Below are 14,528 nucleotides of genomic sequence, written 5' to 3' on the forward strand. Positions count from 1 at the left end.
AAACTGGCATAGCCACACAAAGCCAACAATCGTCCGAATGGCCAACGGATGCAACTGTGCCACAGCGACGTTCATTGCCTTAATTATAGCAGCAACGTATGCATTGAGAGGAAACCGGAGCCCATACTCCAGGTGTCTCATGTATACGCCGATACAACCCGGGGGAGGGCAACAGACACCTGACCCTCTTTAGGAATAACAATCCTATACTCCCTGCCGAAGGAGAAGTGATGTTCAAAAAAATCAGGACCAGAACAACTGGCGAACTTATTGGTCCAAGCACGATCAGGGCCGATCTTACAGGCGTCGCCGTGGTCCAGGAGTTGCGGCCTCTCCTCATCGGAATGAGTCTTTTCCTCATCACCACCGTCATCATCACCATCACCATCATCCGAGAAATCCTCCAAATACTGATCATCAACCTCAGGAGAAGGAGACCTAGGGCCCCCAGACCTTATCGGGACGGCGGCTAGTGCCTCATCTTCATCAAGGCGCGACGGGGAACCCCCCGGCGCAGGATTACTAGGTCCGGCATCAGCAGAAGACATGTTCACAACAAAAACTTAACAATTAAAAATTGGAAAATTTGTTTGTTTACCTTGGGAAGAGTGTTACGCCGAGTAGCGCTTCGAAGACTAGAGAGAAGTTTCGTCAAAGAAAACTAAGCGAGAAGAAGAAAATTTTTTGAGAAAATGAATTTGGAAGGCCAAATTCAGGGGCTAACTCTCCTATTTATAGGGCAAAGCCCACTCAATCCGACCAATCAGGGCAAAGCCCATGAAGCGTCAACCAATCAACACCGAGACACGTGTCAAGGATGCAGCCACGGAATGTCAATCGTCACAACAGTTACCAATCTTCTTTGACACGCTACTTGGCGGAATGCCAATCGACGTATCTTCTTCAACACGCTCCTTATCTACTTGCCAAACGGCCAGCTGATCAACCAAGCTTGGCAGCACCGGCCGGGGGCAATCAAAGCATCCGACACTCTCAACCTTGGACCCGCCGGCCAGCGACATCTTCTTATCCACATTTGATGTCCGTTACACATCCATGTGGAGGGGGGATATGGTACGGCCTGAACAGAAGCAAGCCGAGGAAGAGGAAGTCGGGGAAGAAAATTCAACTTGCGCAGAATACGCTCAACACTCACCGAAGGTCCATACCACGGCATAGACTACGCTGGGGGCAAATTGATGGGGCATATTCTTCACCCCCTGACCGAGTCAACATATTGAGCAAGGTCAAGGATCAAGAGACAGTAAGTCAACATGTTAGACCGCCTAACAAGCGCGACTGTCGGCGGTCACTGGGTCTCGGTGGGCAATCACCAAATAGGGAGACATATCCGCGTACTCATATCCAAGACCCTCGGCATGGAGTCACCGGCTGCCATGGGTCCCTCGGCCGAGGGTAGAACAGTCTTTCCACCTGCTAGCCACTTGGCCACTTGGCCACTACGTGACAAAAGGTGAAAGTCTATAAATACTCCACTTCTCTCATTGAGAAGGGGATCCACAATCTAACCTAAAACTCACTATTCATCTGGTATAAACTCTCTTATCTCTCTACAATATACTTTGTCAAGTAACACACAACTTAATCCCTTTAAGTTTACTGACTTGAGCGTCGGAGTGAGTACGCTCGGTGCAAAGCCGAGCCCTCAGTTTGTTCATCGTTTCAGGAGAGACCGAGAGGAAGAGTCAAAGCAAGGAAGGACATTCATTCACCAAGCTTACGTGGTAAACTATACTGCTCCGGAATCTACACCCGGAACAAATCTTAAATAATATTTCCTTCCCTATTTTAAAACTACCTCAAATAACATTTTCTTTTCTATTCAGTTTTATTATACTATCAAATTTTCTCTCTTTTTTTACTCATTGAAAATAACCGTGTCTTTTACAATTTCCCCACAAACAGAGAAGATGAAATACGTTCAATTGGAATATTAATTACGGAGTTGAAAAGATTTAACTTTATCACATTATAACGATTATAACCCTAATTAAATATATTGCATTTATAGAGTTCTATTTGCTCGATTGAAAAATTCAATACCTTTTGTTTTAAGAAAGTTGTCTGTTTCAAGACCGTTATTGTTCATGATTAAAGATTCGAATTTTCGACCACCCTAAATATTGCCCTCTTTAAAATTATAATTTGTTCGTACTCTTTTGTTGCGTTGCAAAAATAAATGTGTGAAGAATATGAATTTTCTAAACTTTTATTGTTCCTATTACTCCCGAGCTATCATTATTTGAATTCTCCGCGTTATAACTGCAGTAATTCCTTTAGCAATGTCTTAACGTTAAATATAGTTATGTAACTTTTATATTTTATTTTACTCTATAGATATGCCAAAACTTAAAATGCCGTACATTTGCACGGGTCCTGCCCTAGTTAGCTTTACACGTGCTCCCTTAGCTATTAGCTCACTTTCATTCTCAAGGGTTTGTTGGATTCTTGTACCATGATGACCTAGATCAATTGATAATCGGTAAGTATAACTTAATTAAAAATTTTGAGCTAAAACTTTATGAATACAACTAGATCGGTAAAATTGATCTGACTTGAATGACCTGACCTGACCTGACACTTGAACCGAAGATCCAATTTGACCCAAACCCGAATTTACCGATCCAATATAACCCGACCCGAATTTTTATTGTTACAAAATGATTATTATTCACAAATAACTTGATAATAGTTGACCCGAAAATAACCCTAACCGACCCGAACCTGAAATAACCCGACCCGAAATTTAGAGACCCGAAATAACCCGACCCAGAATTGACGCGATTTAATAATTCTATATTTCACTAAAATTCGAACTAAACTAAGGCCATGTTTGGTAAACAGCAGATTAATTTCAGCAAAAGCAGATTATAAATGGTAGATTTTATCAGAAGGTTTGACTAGCATATTATAATTAGCAGAATTAATTTGAGTGTTTGCTAATTGGCAGATTACGATTAGTAGATTGTTAGTTTTCTTTGTAAAATGGAGAAAATTTTCCTATTTTACAATATTCTAACCAATATGCTGGGGTAAGCAGCGTATTCTTTTAAGAATGAATCGAGTTCCATATTATAAAACAACATATTGACCCCAAATATGCTGTTTCAATATATTGTTTACCACAAACACTAAAATTAGCATATTAAACATGCTAAAACTGTTATATATGTTAAAAATTGGTCAATATATCGTTTACCAAACAGTGCCTAAAATTAATCGTACCTATCGACAAGAAAAAATGAAAATGAGATGATCTAATGGGTCCCATAATCATAACAACCCGTATTAAAACGATGCCGTATAGATCTCCAATCTCAACGAACTCAAAATAAATACAAATAATTACACAAATTCGATCATCATCGTCTCAATTTTTATAATTTATGCATATTTTTTTCACAAAATTCGATCTTTTTGTAATATGAGTTCAATATTTATAATACAATCCCATTAATTAATTAATTAATTTTCTAATTAATCTGCCATAAATTTGCATCAAGATTGAATTTTGATAAAAACCCAGATAAAAAATGGCGAATTTAGGCGCAATTTTGAAACACCCAGATGAAATTTACCCACTTTTGAAGTTAAAAATGGCGGTTAAAGAAGCAGAGAAACAAATTCCTGAAGAACACCACTGGGGTTTTTGTTACTCTATGCTTCATAAAGTTTCGAGGAGTTTTGGTCTTGTTATTCAACAACTTGGTACTGAATTACGCAATGCTGTATGTTTTCTTAATCTCGATTTTCTTATGAGACGGTCTTTTTATTGGTTAAAGACGTGTTTATTGATAGTACACAGTAATAAATGAGTGGTTAACTAATAAAATGACTGTGTGACGGTTTTATTTTATGTACATTATGTTGTGGAATGCTATGATGCTTAGATTCTTTTAGAAGTATCCAACACGGGTGCGTGTCCAAGTGTCGGACTCGGCCATTTTAATGATATAATAAAAGTGTGACCTTTAATTAGCTGTTCAATTGCTAGTTTGATGTGAAATGTGTTGATTGAATTAATGGGGAAATTATTTGCAGCATGCAAATGTAGAACACTGAAGCTAAATCACAATTTTTGAAAACAGTTTAATTAGTACTCCATACGTTCCAATCATTTGTTTACCTTTGATTAAAATATTCAGACAAAGAATAAACGGTAAACAAAGGATTCGGACGGAGGGAGTATGTCTGAATTTTTTATTCACAAGGTGCATGCAGCATGGAATTTGTTTATATTAGCTAAATATGAAATTATGAAGGATTTATATGATCACTGCTCACTCAGTTTTGTATGGTTTGCTTGAGTTGAGTGTTCGTACCTACGAGATACGCATACAAGCCCTCAGTCCAGTGGCGGAGCCAGGATTTAAGCTTAGAGGGGGCGGATGAGTAATAATATAAGGTATACCTGAAAAAAACTTCGAAAATCTCAACCGCCAGGGGGGGCGAGGGCCCCTGCTAGCCCCCCTAGCTCCACCACTGACTCAGTCTCCGCGACAATTATATCTTCTGATGGATGAGGGAGTCATATAAATTTTTCCATGGTTGTCTGATTGGCAGTATGCATTTGCCTGCGTCATTTCCCTTCTTTTTAGCGAAAAGGGAGGGTTCGTGACCTGACTGACCTCGTGGGGGTCTGCTGTGTACTGCATATTGAATCACTGTTGACTGCATTGCCTACCCTGAGCTTAACAATTTTACTTCTTCGCATTGCAGGTATGCGTCTTTTATTTGGTACTTAGAGCCCTCGACACTGTAGGTTTGTCTCTTCCAGCTTAAGTGCTAAATCTTACTAAGCTGTATCAGGCTCTTGTTTGTGGTTTATCTGTTTTGGGCCATCCAATTTTCCTCAGCTGCCTTTCTGTTTGAGTGGTGTCTCATCACTGGTAACACTCAGACTGTTTATATTACCAGTGTATTTGTGTCCAACACTGGTACAAGGGTACGACACATAAAAGAGTCGAGTATGAGGCTTAGGCATGCTCCTGTGTGGCGTTCCTTTACTGGATTCTTAGTGACATAGCTTCGTCTATAGTTTTATAGTGAGTGGAAGAACCTGCTACCGATGATACCCACTGTATGATAGACTGGCAATAAGGGGAAAATAATGAAGAAAACATTTAGCACAAATGTATGGAAATACTGTTTTTTTTTTTTTTTTTTTTCACTTTTTCTTTTCGCATTTTTGAGGTGTGCGTTCACCCATGGACGGTTCTAAAGGATGATTCATGTCAGCCGACCCCAAATCATTTTGGGATTAAGGCTCTGATGTTGTTGTTGTTTTTGTATGGAAATACTGTATTACTTTATGAATGTGGTTTATCATGTACTCTGTAAGTTTCATTCATTAGACGACATCTTTATTGAATTACTGTTTGTAACGCCTTCTTGTCTGTGAAATAGTGTGGATGTCTTTTTTAAACGCTGTTTAAATGGTGTTTGTACAGAGGATGATACGAGCGTAGCCACAGAAGTCAAAGTTCCTATTCTGAAAGCCTTCCATCAGCACATATATGATCGCGACTGGCATTTCTCTTGTGCGTGAACGAACTTTGCTTCTACTCTCTTAACCTGTCTAAACCATTGATTTGACTTGGCTTACTGTTAAAATCTTATCCCAATTAATCATAAGAGGACATAGCCTGATGTCTAAGTTTAATGAGGTGCACAATACTTTCTTTTGATTAACAAGTTTAAGATGCTTATATATTTTCTTTATGTTATAAGGTGGAACAAAGCATTATAAAGTTCTCATGGACGAGTTTCACCATGTCTCAACAGCTTTCTTGGAGCTTGACAGAGGGTAGGTTTTGTATCTTATGGATCCTCCTTTACATAAGTCTACGTAGAAAGTGGTTTCATTCTGTACAATAGCCTAGTAAACATGAAGATGCAATTTAATTTCCATTGTTCATGCAAAAAATGAGCATAAAACATATATTCTTGTAGTATGCAGTATGCATACATAAAACAGCTGTTTTCGTAGCTGAAAATCATGCATCATCTATATTCCTGTAGTATGCAGTATGCAGTATGCAGGAAGGCATGATTGAGTGTGAACTTAGAAGCTACACTCATAACCTTAAATACGATCTAGAAGATGGATTTTGAAAGTGTACAAACCCACTAGTCTATTGTTACAAATTGTTTCCTTTCTCATGCTTGCCTATCTAAACTGAGACGCTTGTTGCATATGCAGTTATCAGGAGGCAATTGAGGATATCACCAAAAGGATGGGTGCTGGAATGGCAAAATTTATCTGCAAAGAGGTTTGTGATTGTGGATTATAGTACTGTTGAGGTCTGTTCCCATATGTGTGTGAGAGGCATTGTACCACAGTGGTAGAAAAAGAGTGAAGGGACTGGCTTATAAGTAAATGGGCTACTTCTCCTATCACCAATTGGTTTTAGGATGGAACCTCAATTGCTTGTGGGCCGGTCTCATGCACCTATTTCCCTATTTCTATAAGCCTGCTGCGGAGAACTCAACAAGTACGCTTTTATTACAAGAAAATTTGGTTCGAAAACACAGTACTTGCTGTATGAGGGGTTCGGAAAGGAGGCTGAGTCGCTGAGATACCTGTTTTTCCCTATAAAAATTGATTTTTCTTGACTTAATACTTTTTTTACTAGGTCATCTATTCGTCCTTTAAATTTTAGATGCCATAAAATTGTTTCCAGCTAACCAAGGTCCTTAACGGTTGATATTCATTGCCGAGATGGGCAATAAAATTGACATAAATCAGAAGCATTTTTTTTTTGCTCCCAAGGCAGCTAAAGCATGTCAGTTAGCGATTGTTTTAAGTAATTATGTAAGCATCAAAGCATGTCATATATTAATTGGGAATGTGAAACTAAATTTCTTTGGTATTTGGGTATTTATGTGTCATTTCATGGTAAGTGTATACCTTAATAAGTTTTTTGTGCGAATTTCAGGTAGAAACAGTTGACGACTACAATGAATATTGCCATTATGTCGCAGGACTTGTTGGCCTAGGACTATCAAAGCTGTTCCATAACTCTGGCTTGGAGGATCTGGCATCAGATAGTCTATCGAATTCAATGGGTTTATTTCTACAGGTTTGTACATCTGAGCTTAACTTTCTTTGTTCAGAGATGTTCTGCAACTGTGATGTTGCATTGTGTAATATCAAGCTTTATTGTGCAGAAAACAAACATCATTCGTGATTACCTTGAAGATATAAATGAGATACCAAAATCTCGCATGTTTTGGCCTCGGGAGATATGGAAAAAATATGTCTTGAAACTTGAGGTCAGATTTTCTGTATGCCAATTCAAACTACATCCCCTCCTCCCCGGAAAGAAAAGCAAAAAAAAAAAAAAAAGAGCAACCTTGCTTGCAATTTTGACCTGGTTTCTGTTAAAATTTGTTGAACAGGATCTGAAGTACGAGGAGAACTCTGAAGAAGCAGTTCAGTGCTTAAATGTTATGGTGACCAACGCTTTGTTGCATGCGGAAGATTGCCTCACATACATGTCTGCTTTGCGGGACCAAGCTATATTCCGGTTTTGTGCTATTCCACAAGTATGAGATCTTCTGTGTTAGCAATCTAGCGGATATGGTTATATGATCTCGTGCATTTTGTGTTTTTCAAGTGACCCAATAACAATGCTTCCGAAATGACCCTAACTGATAATAATCTTAAAATAACCATGTTTATCAGTTCAATCTGAACCCTCTAATTTACCGGGTATCTGTCAATCTGTCATGTGATTACCTCTTTTTGAAGAGGCACATAACACCTTCTCTTAGGGTTTTGGCTTGCTTCATTACTCTTTTCTCTCCTTGCTATACGAAACTCATACCGCCATTGTTCTAGATCATGGCCATTGGAACATTGGCTTTGTGTTACGACAACATTCAAGTCTTCAGAGGCGTCGTGAAAATGAGACGTGGTAAGTTTTATCGCTGGCAGTTTCTCTTTCGACAAACAATGTTTCAGTAGTGTATCATGTTTTCAATTTTAGTCCCTAATCCCTATCGCTCCTTGTTCAGACCATCTGACATTAGAGCTACTTTTATTTCAAATAGCATGCCCGAGGCAAGAGGCTTAGTGATCAGCTATTTACCTAAACGCCTGCAGGCGCCTCTTTGTACATAAAGGCGCATCTAGCGAGGCACATAGCCGTGCAATTTCTTTGTTCATCTTCTAGCCCGTTTACTCTGCTAAGCTCAAATCCTGGCTCCGCCACTGGCCTCACGTCTTATATAATTAAGAGCTACTTATAAAATCTGAACACAGCTCTTCCATCATCTGAAAAACAATGGCCTGAATGAATTGATTTTTGTATATGTTATGTTTTCCAGGTCTCACAGCTATAGTAATTGACCAAACAAATACAATGGCTGATGTTTATGGCGCCTTCTTCGATTTTGCCTGCATGTTAAAATCTAAGGTAATGTCTCATCGACGTTAATAGCATGCCATTTCTTTCAATAACTAGTGATGCTTTTACTGTTGCGTCATTTAAACATGCTGTGGTTTTACTTACAAAGGTTGATAAGACGGATCCAAATTCCACAAAAACACTGAACAGAATTGAAGCGATCCAGAAAGTTTGCAAGGACTCGGGAACCCTAAGCAAAAGGTATGTTAACACACTTATTCCCTCATCACTAACTTTTGTGGTTATACAGAAGTAAGTTATTGCAAGACTGATTTATAGGAAACTTACTTTCGCCTTTATACGTTATCCCAACAAATTTTGCGGGTCTGTATTGTCAGGAAATTATATGTCGTGAAAAACAAGTCGGGATTAAGTTCAGCTGTGGTGAGAACTGAGAACTCAAAATTTTTTTCCTACATCCTGCGGGACAATTTCATTTACTAACCTTAGTAACTTATGCAGATGTTTGTGATTATCATTATACTGGCAATCATTCTGTCCCGTCTGTCTTCCAACCGGCAAAATAACTACTAACTCAGGTATGTTATGTAAACGAGTTGGCGTATATTGTGATAAAATATTGGTTAAAATTGACCTCAGTCGACTATTAACGTCAAATGGGACAGACAACAGTAATGGGATAAGCTAACAATTCTGCAACGTTTGTGCATACTGGTTTCACAGGCTCGACTTTCATTCGGGTATGGTTATCAGCCGATTATATGGAGAAGCGTACTCAACTCAGAGCACAAATGTGGGATTATTGCTATACTATGGCTGACATATTTATATGGTAGAAACAGATTTGAAATGAATGCAATGACATCCTGTATTGCTTCTGATTCACCTGTTGAAGAGAGCGAAATTGCTTCTGTTTTGTGCAACTGATTAACCTTCGCTCAGAAACTAATTTAACATTCAGATTTTTGCCACGTCCATGGAATAAAACTCCGTCACTAAGATGAAGACGGGTTTTGAACATGATGAGTCACTTTTCAACTATTTCTTTTCTGCATTCCCCTGCCTTGGTATACAATTCTCTGACTCGGACACCCGTCACTCTATATGCTCCCTTATCGGCTTGAACCTTAACTGTCTCTGAAAATGTTTCCGCCATTGTTCTCAATCCAAGTGGGCTGGTTTTGCAACACCAGGCCGCTCCTGAGTTTTTTTTAGCTACGGATCTGAGGGGTTTCCCTTTTCTGAAAAAAATATGGACGACATTCGTACACAAGATGAGGTATTGAGGATCAGATTGGATCCTATTCATCGGCCAGGGCACAGTTTCCGAAAACTGTTGAGGATCCTATTCATCGGCCAGGGCACAGTCTTGTATAAGGCTGTTTTACACTAACATATATTGTAAAACGGATCTAAACACGACCTTATTAGTCGGTAAAAATAATAGTAACTAAAAGATCTCCTTTTACAATAAATTTGTGTAAAACCGGATTACAGAAGAAGTATTTGTGTTTCATAAAATACTATTGATGAGATGATACGTACTCCCAACTCCCAAGTTATTTTCACATGATTCATTATTTCAACCGGATTCTCCGGCGGATATGATTTTCTTATTAATGCAAGCTAATTAAATTATTGCCTAAAAGTTAAGAGCATGAAGTCTTTTTAAGACGGTATTATTCGTCTTAAGCTTAAGACGAGTCAAGTAATAATCCCAAATTTAGAGTAAATTAATTATAACCCCAATGAATGCCATAAATTTGGCATCAAGATTTAATTTTGATAAACACCCAGATTAATAATGGAGCATTTGTGTGCAATTTTGAAACACCCAGATGAATTATACCCACTTTTGAAATTAAAATTAGCTTTTAATCAAGCTCAAAACCAAATTCCTGAACAAGTTCATTGGTGTTTTTGTTACTCTATGCTTAATAAAGTTTCTAGGAGCTTTGCATTTGTCATTCAAAGTCTTGGATGCGAGCTACGTAATGCTGTATGTTTTCGTTCTTTTGGTCTCAATTTCGCTTTAGTTCAGTTTAAATCAGTTCAATTTAGGTCTTATATTTCAGTCAAAAAGAACGAGACCTGAAAGGTCTGTGAGAGTTTTTGGCATGCAAAATTTTAGGATTTTTCTTATTAAAATGCCTTGGAAAGTTACAAACAAAAATCTATTGATCTTGCATTTTTTTTTAAAAAAAAGCGAGGGGGTTGAATACCCCCGGGCCCATGCATTCCCGCACCACCACATGGACCATGTAAGCCACCCCTTCGGGGGCTGCAGTGGCCAATTGATCATCGCCCCAGCTGGTAGTCGAACCCGAGACCTCTCAACCCCTGCATTTCTACAAGTTTCAAGGTTTAACCCGGTTACCACTGGACTAACACCACTTGGTTTGATCTTGCATTCTTGATTGGTCGGTTTTTCTAACGTTTGCGCAGTAAGCACATATAATGATCCAAAAATGCATATGAGAAAGTGTAAAAGTCCTTAAAAATATTCCTATTTTCACTTTGATCAATTCTCAATACAATTGGTCTCCCTTGTGACGGGTTACCATTTGTGGCGGATATTTTGTGAGTTAAAATGGTAACAAAATGGGTTAGTGGAGAAAGGGGACCACATGAATAGTGTTACAGAGAGAGAAAAAGTGGGTACTTTGTGAGGTAAAATGGTATCCGTCACTCAAGAGTGACGGATATGTGCCGTCACAAACAAGAATTTGTGTTCTCAATATATGCATCATGTATTCATGTGTCCACTAGGCACGCGTTAGAAAATCCGTTCTTAAATAAGTGCTTTTCAATAATTCTATTTTGTTGCATTGCAGGTATGTGTCTTTTATTTGGTACTTAGAGCCCTGGACACTGTAGGTTTGTTTTCTCAGCTCAAGAACTACTGTAAATACTGTCATACTTTAGTCATGTTTGTGATTAATTTATTGTGTATCATCCATTTTAAGTTTGAACTGCGCGGTTTTCCTCTATGTGTCGCGTTTGATATGTTTTAGATGGATTTAGAGGGGTCTAGCAGGGACGGTTGCCCCCTAGTATTGAGATAAAAAATATTACTCCGTGACAAATTTGAAAATATGTCAGTACTGTCGGTTAATGAGACTCCGTATTAAATTAGATTGGTTTCAATGGTGTTGTACAGAGGATGATACGAGCATAGCCACAGAAATCAAGATTCCGATTCTGAAGGCCTTTCATCAGCACATATACAATCCTGACTGGCATTTTTCTTGTGAGTGAACTGAAGTTTCCGCCTTAAGAAATACTCAGTCATTTGCTTATTCCTTTAGTTTAGTCCAACAGATTAATAATATCATTTAGCGGATGCTTGTATTGTGTCTGTTTTGTTATAAGGTGGTACAAAGCACTATAAAGTTCTCATGGACGAGTTTCATCACGTCTCAACAGCCTTCCTGGAGCTTGACAGAGGGTAGATTTCCTATCTTATTGATCCTCTTTCTATAAAAATGTGCATCGGAGGCAATTTCTGTTGCGCTTCTTTTTACTGTACAGTAAAAGTCCGATAGCCATCCTCACAGTAAAACTCCTACATTCATGCGCGCTTTTGCCAGTCTGAAGTGTGATTTTTTTTGGCATTTGCAGCTATCAAGAAGCAATTGAGGATATCACCAAAAGAATGGGTGCAGGAATGGCACAATTTATTTGCAAGGAGGTTCGTGATTATTAGGAAATCAAATTATTTTATACGGAGTAAATAATTTTCACCTTAATTAGAATTCACTAATTGCAGGTAGAAACAGTAAGCGAATACAACGAATATTGCCACTATGCTGCAGGACTTGCTGGCCTTGGGTTGTCGAAGCTTTTCAATAAAACCGGCTTAGAGGATTTGGCGCCAGAAAGTCTTTCCAATGCAATGGGTTCATTTCTTCAGGTTCTTACTGTTAAGAATATTTCGTAAATATTTCCTTATTTCTTGTATTTCCTAAATTCCGTCTTGGCGTCTTCTAAATATATCTTCCTGTCTCGTCTCAATCTTCTCTGTGTAGAAAACAAACATTATACATGATTACCTTGAAGATATAAGCGAACTACCAAAATCTCGCATGTTTTGGCCTCGAGAGATATGGATTAAGTATGTCAACAAACTCGAGGTTAGTTTAAACTACCCCCTTCCTCGAAAAAAAAGAGAGGAACTTTGCTTGGAATTTTAACTCGGTTGCATGTTAAAATTTGCTGATCAGGATCTGAAGTACGAGGAGAACTCGGAGAAAGCAGTTCAATGTTTAAATGACATGGTGACCAATGCTTTGTTACATGTGGAAGATTGCCTCACATACATGTCTGCTTTACGGGACCATGCTATATTCCGATTTTGTGCTATTCCACAAGTATGAGATCTTCTGTGTCTGTGTTAACAATCTTACTGATCCGGAAAATGCTATATTCCGGATTTTAACTCACACTGTCATTGTTTCTAGATCATGGCCATTGGAACATTGGCTTTGTGCTACAATAACATTCAAGTCTTCAGAGGCGACGTGAAAATGAGACGTGGTAAGTCACATTGCTTACTGAAAATTAATTACAGTCCTGTAACTGGTGTAATTGCATTCTGCATCTTTTGATTAATGAAAATTATAAGCTTGTTTGCAAAAAACAGTGCGACTCATGTACATGACGTTCGCTGCCTGCCTGCCCATGCTTTGTTTTCTAGGTTTGGCCGCTATAGTAATTGATCAGACAAACACAATGGCTGATGTTTATGGCGCCTTCTTCGATTTTGCCTGCATGTTAAAATCTAAGGTAATGTCTCATCTACTGCAATAGCATGCCTTCACTAACTAGTAATTGCTTTTACAGTCTTACACTCTTACTGTTGCATCGTATAAACTTGTCGTGGTTTTGCCTACAAAGGTTGACAAGAGGGATCCAAATGCCACAAAAACACTGAACAGAATTGAAGCGATCCAGAAAGTTTGCAAAGACTCGGGAACTCTAAGCAAACGGTATAGTTTTAATACATTTATTCTCTCAGCATGCACTGATTTTTGTATAAAACCGTCTTACAATAACACATTTTTTCTCTTAACACTGATTCTTCTCCATCGTTACTGATCTGTTGACCGCTAAGTAACTATTTTATCTTTAACCGTAATGTGGTGTTACATTAAGTTAGTGTAAGATTGTATTAGACGAAACCTAATGCTTTCAACTTAATAGTTATCCCAATAAATTTTTTTATGCATTGCCAGGAAATTATACGTCGAGAAGAATAAGTCGGGATTAAGTCCAGCTGTGGTAAGAACCCTGAAATTTTTTTTCTACTGTCCGCGGGTCAACCTGTTAATTATATTTGCTAATTAACCTTAGTAACTTGTGCAGATGTTTGTGATTTTCATTATACTGGCAATCATTCTGGTCCGCGTGTCTTCCAACTCAGGTACGTTGCGTATGAATGCCAAGAATACTGGCTTTTATAACAGTGGTGTTTCGCTACTGCTACCATCATTTGACTGATAAGGCGGGGGTAATTGACCGACATTTGGCCACTATGATAAGTGATACTAAACTTGTAATGTTTCTGCATTCTGGTTTTACAGGTCTGGCTTACATTCTGGTACCGTAATGGCGTAATCAGCTTGTTTAAATGTTTGAGACCTCCTACGGCTGTCCCAAACTCGCGTGTTTCTTGTAATGTTTGAAAGAAGATACTTATGTCAGCTCGTAAAATTGAGTATAGACTTCATAAATCAATTTAGTCATATAGAGGTTCTTAGCCACACTTTCGCACCACTCGTGTATACCTTAAAAACTCTTCTAATGGTTATTGCATTCAATAATTACTCTTGCCTTGCACGCACGCTTAATTGTGTTGTTTTATGTTATGAATGAAATCTGATTTTGGTTCGATACCCATCCTGATTTTTTTTTTTTTTTTTTTTGACAACAAGCGATGAATAACTTACATTATTACGAACAATACAAAGTAAGCTATTCGACTAAGTAGCCCCAGACTTAGTCTAGGCAGCCGCATATCACGCTGGTTCGTTAATGCATACACGAAAACTCAAATAAAGTCGTTTTATGCCTACAAGGCTACAATAAACTCGAATCTAAACTAATTACTCCCTCTGTCCCGGTCATTTGTTGTCC

The 14,528-nt window shown here is 38.4% G+C and overlaps 2 protein-coding genes across 3 annotated transcripts; both read left to right on the forward strand.

Annotated features, from left to right (window-relative positions):
* Positions 1–3,321: 3,321 nt before the first annotated feature.
* Positions 3,322–9,364, forward strand: LOC141648472 (squalene synthase 2-like). Of its 2 annotated transcripts, none has more exons than XM_074457158.1 (14): positions 3,322–3,749; positions 4,741–4,783; positions 5,472–5,561; positions 5,752–5,827; positions 6,224–6,293; positions 6,960–7,103; positions 7,192–7,296; positions 7,423–7,569; positions 7,865–7,940; positions 8,353–8,441; positions 8,542–8,633; positions 8,771–8,816; positions 8,895–8,971; positions 9,117–9,364. In XM_074457158.1, the coding sequence occupies exons 1-13, from the start codon at positions 3,555–3,557 to the stop codon at positions 8,964–8,966; spliced, it is 1,245 nt and encodes a 414-aa protein (XP_074313259.1). In that variant the 5' UTR covers positions 3,322–3,554; the 3' UTR covers positions 8,967–8,971; positions 9,117–9,364. The 2 variants fall into 2 exon arrangements, with proteins under 2 accessions (XP_074313259.1, XP_074313260.1); XM_074457159.1 differs by lacking the exon at positions 3,322–3,749 and adding an exon at positions 3,771–4,426.
* A 152-nt stretch (positions 9,365–9,516) lies between these two features.
* Positions 9,517–14,236, forward strand: LOC141648471 (squalene synthase 2-like). The gene is made up of 14 exons (XM_074457157.1): positions 9,517–10,392; positions 11,228–11,270; positions 11,554–11,643; positions 11,766–11,841; positions 12,015–12,084; positions 12,163–12,306; positions 12,422–12,526; positions 12,617–12,763; positions 12,854–12,929; positions 13,090–13,178; positions 13,290–13,381; positions 13,628–13,673; positions 13,758–13,815; positions 13,976–14,236. The coding sequence occupies exons 1-14, from the start codon at positions 10,198–10,200 to the stop codon at positions 13,999–14,001; spliced, it is 1,257 nt and encodes a 418-aa protein (XP_074313258.1). The 5' UTR covers positions 9,517–10,197; the 3' UTR covers positions 14,002–14,236.
* Positions 14,237–14,528: the final 292 nt, after the last annotated feature.

Source organism: Silene latifolia, chromosome 3 (genome assembly GCF_048544455.1).
Source record: "Silene latifolia isolate original U9 population chromosome 3, ASM4854445v1, whole genome shotgun sequence".
Lineage (NCBI taxonomy): Eukaryota > Viridiplantae > Streptophyta > Magnoliopsida > Caryophyllales > Caryophyllaceae > Silene > Silene latifolia.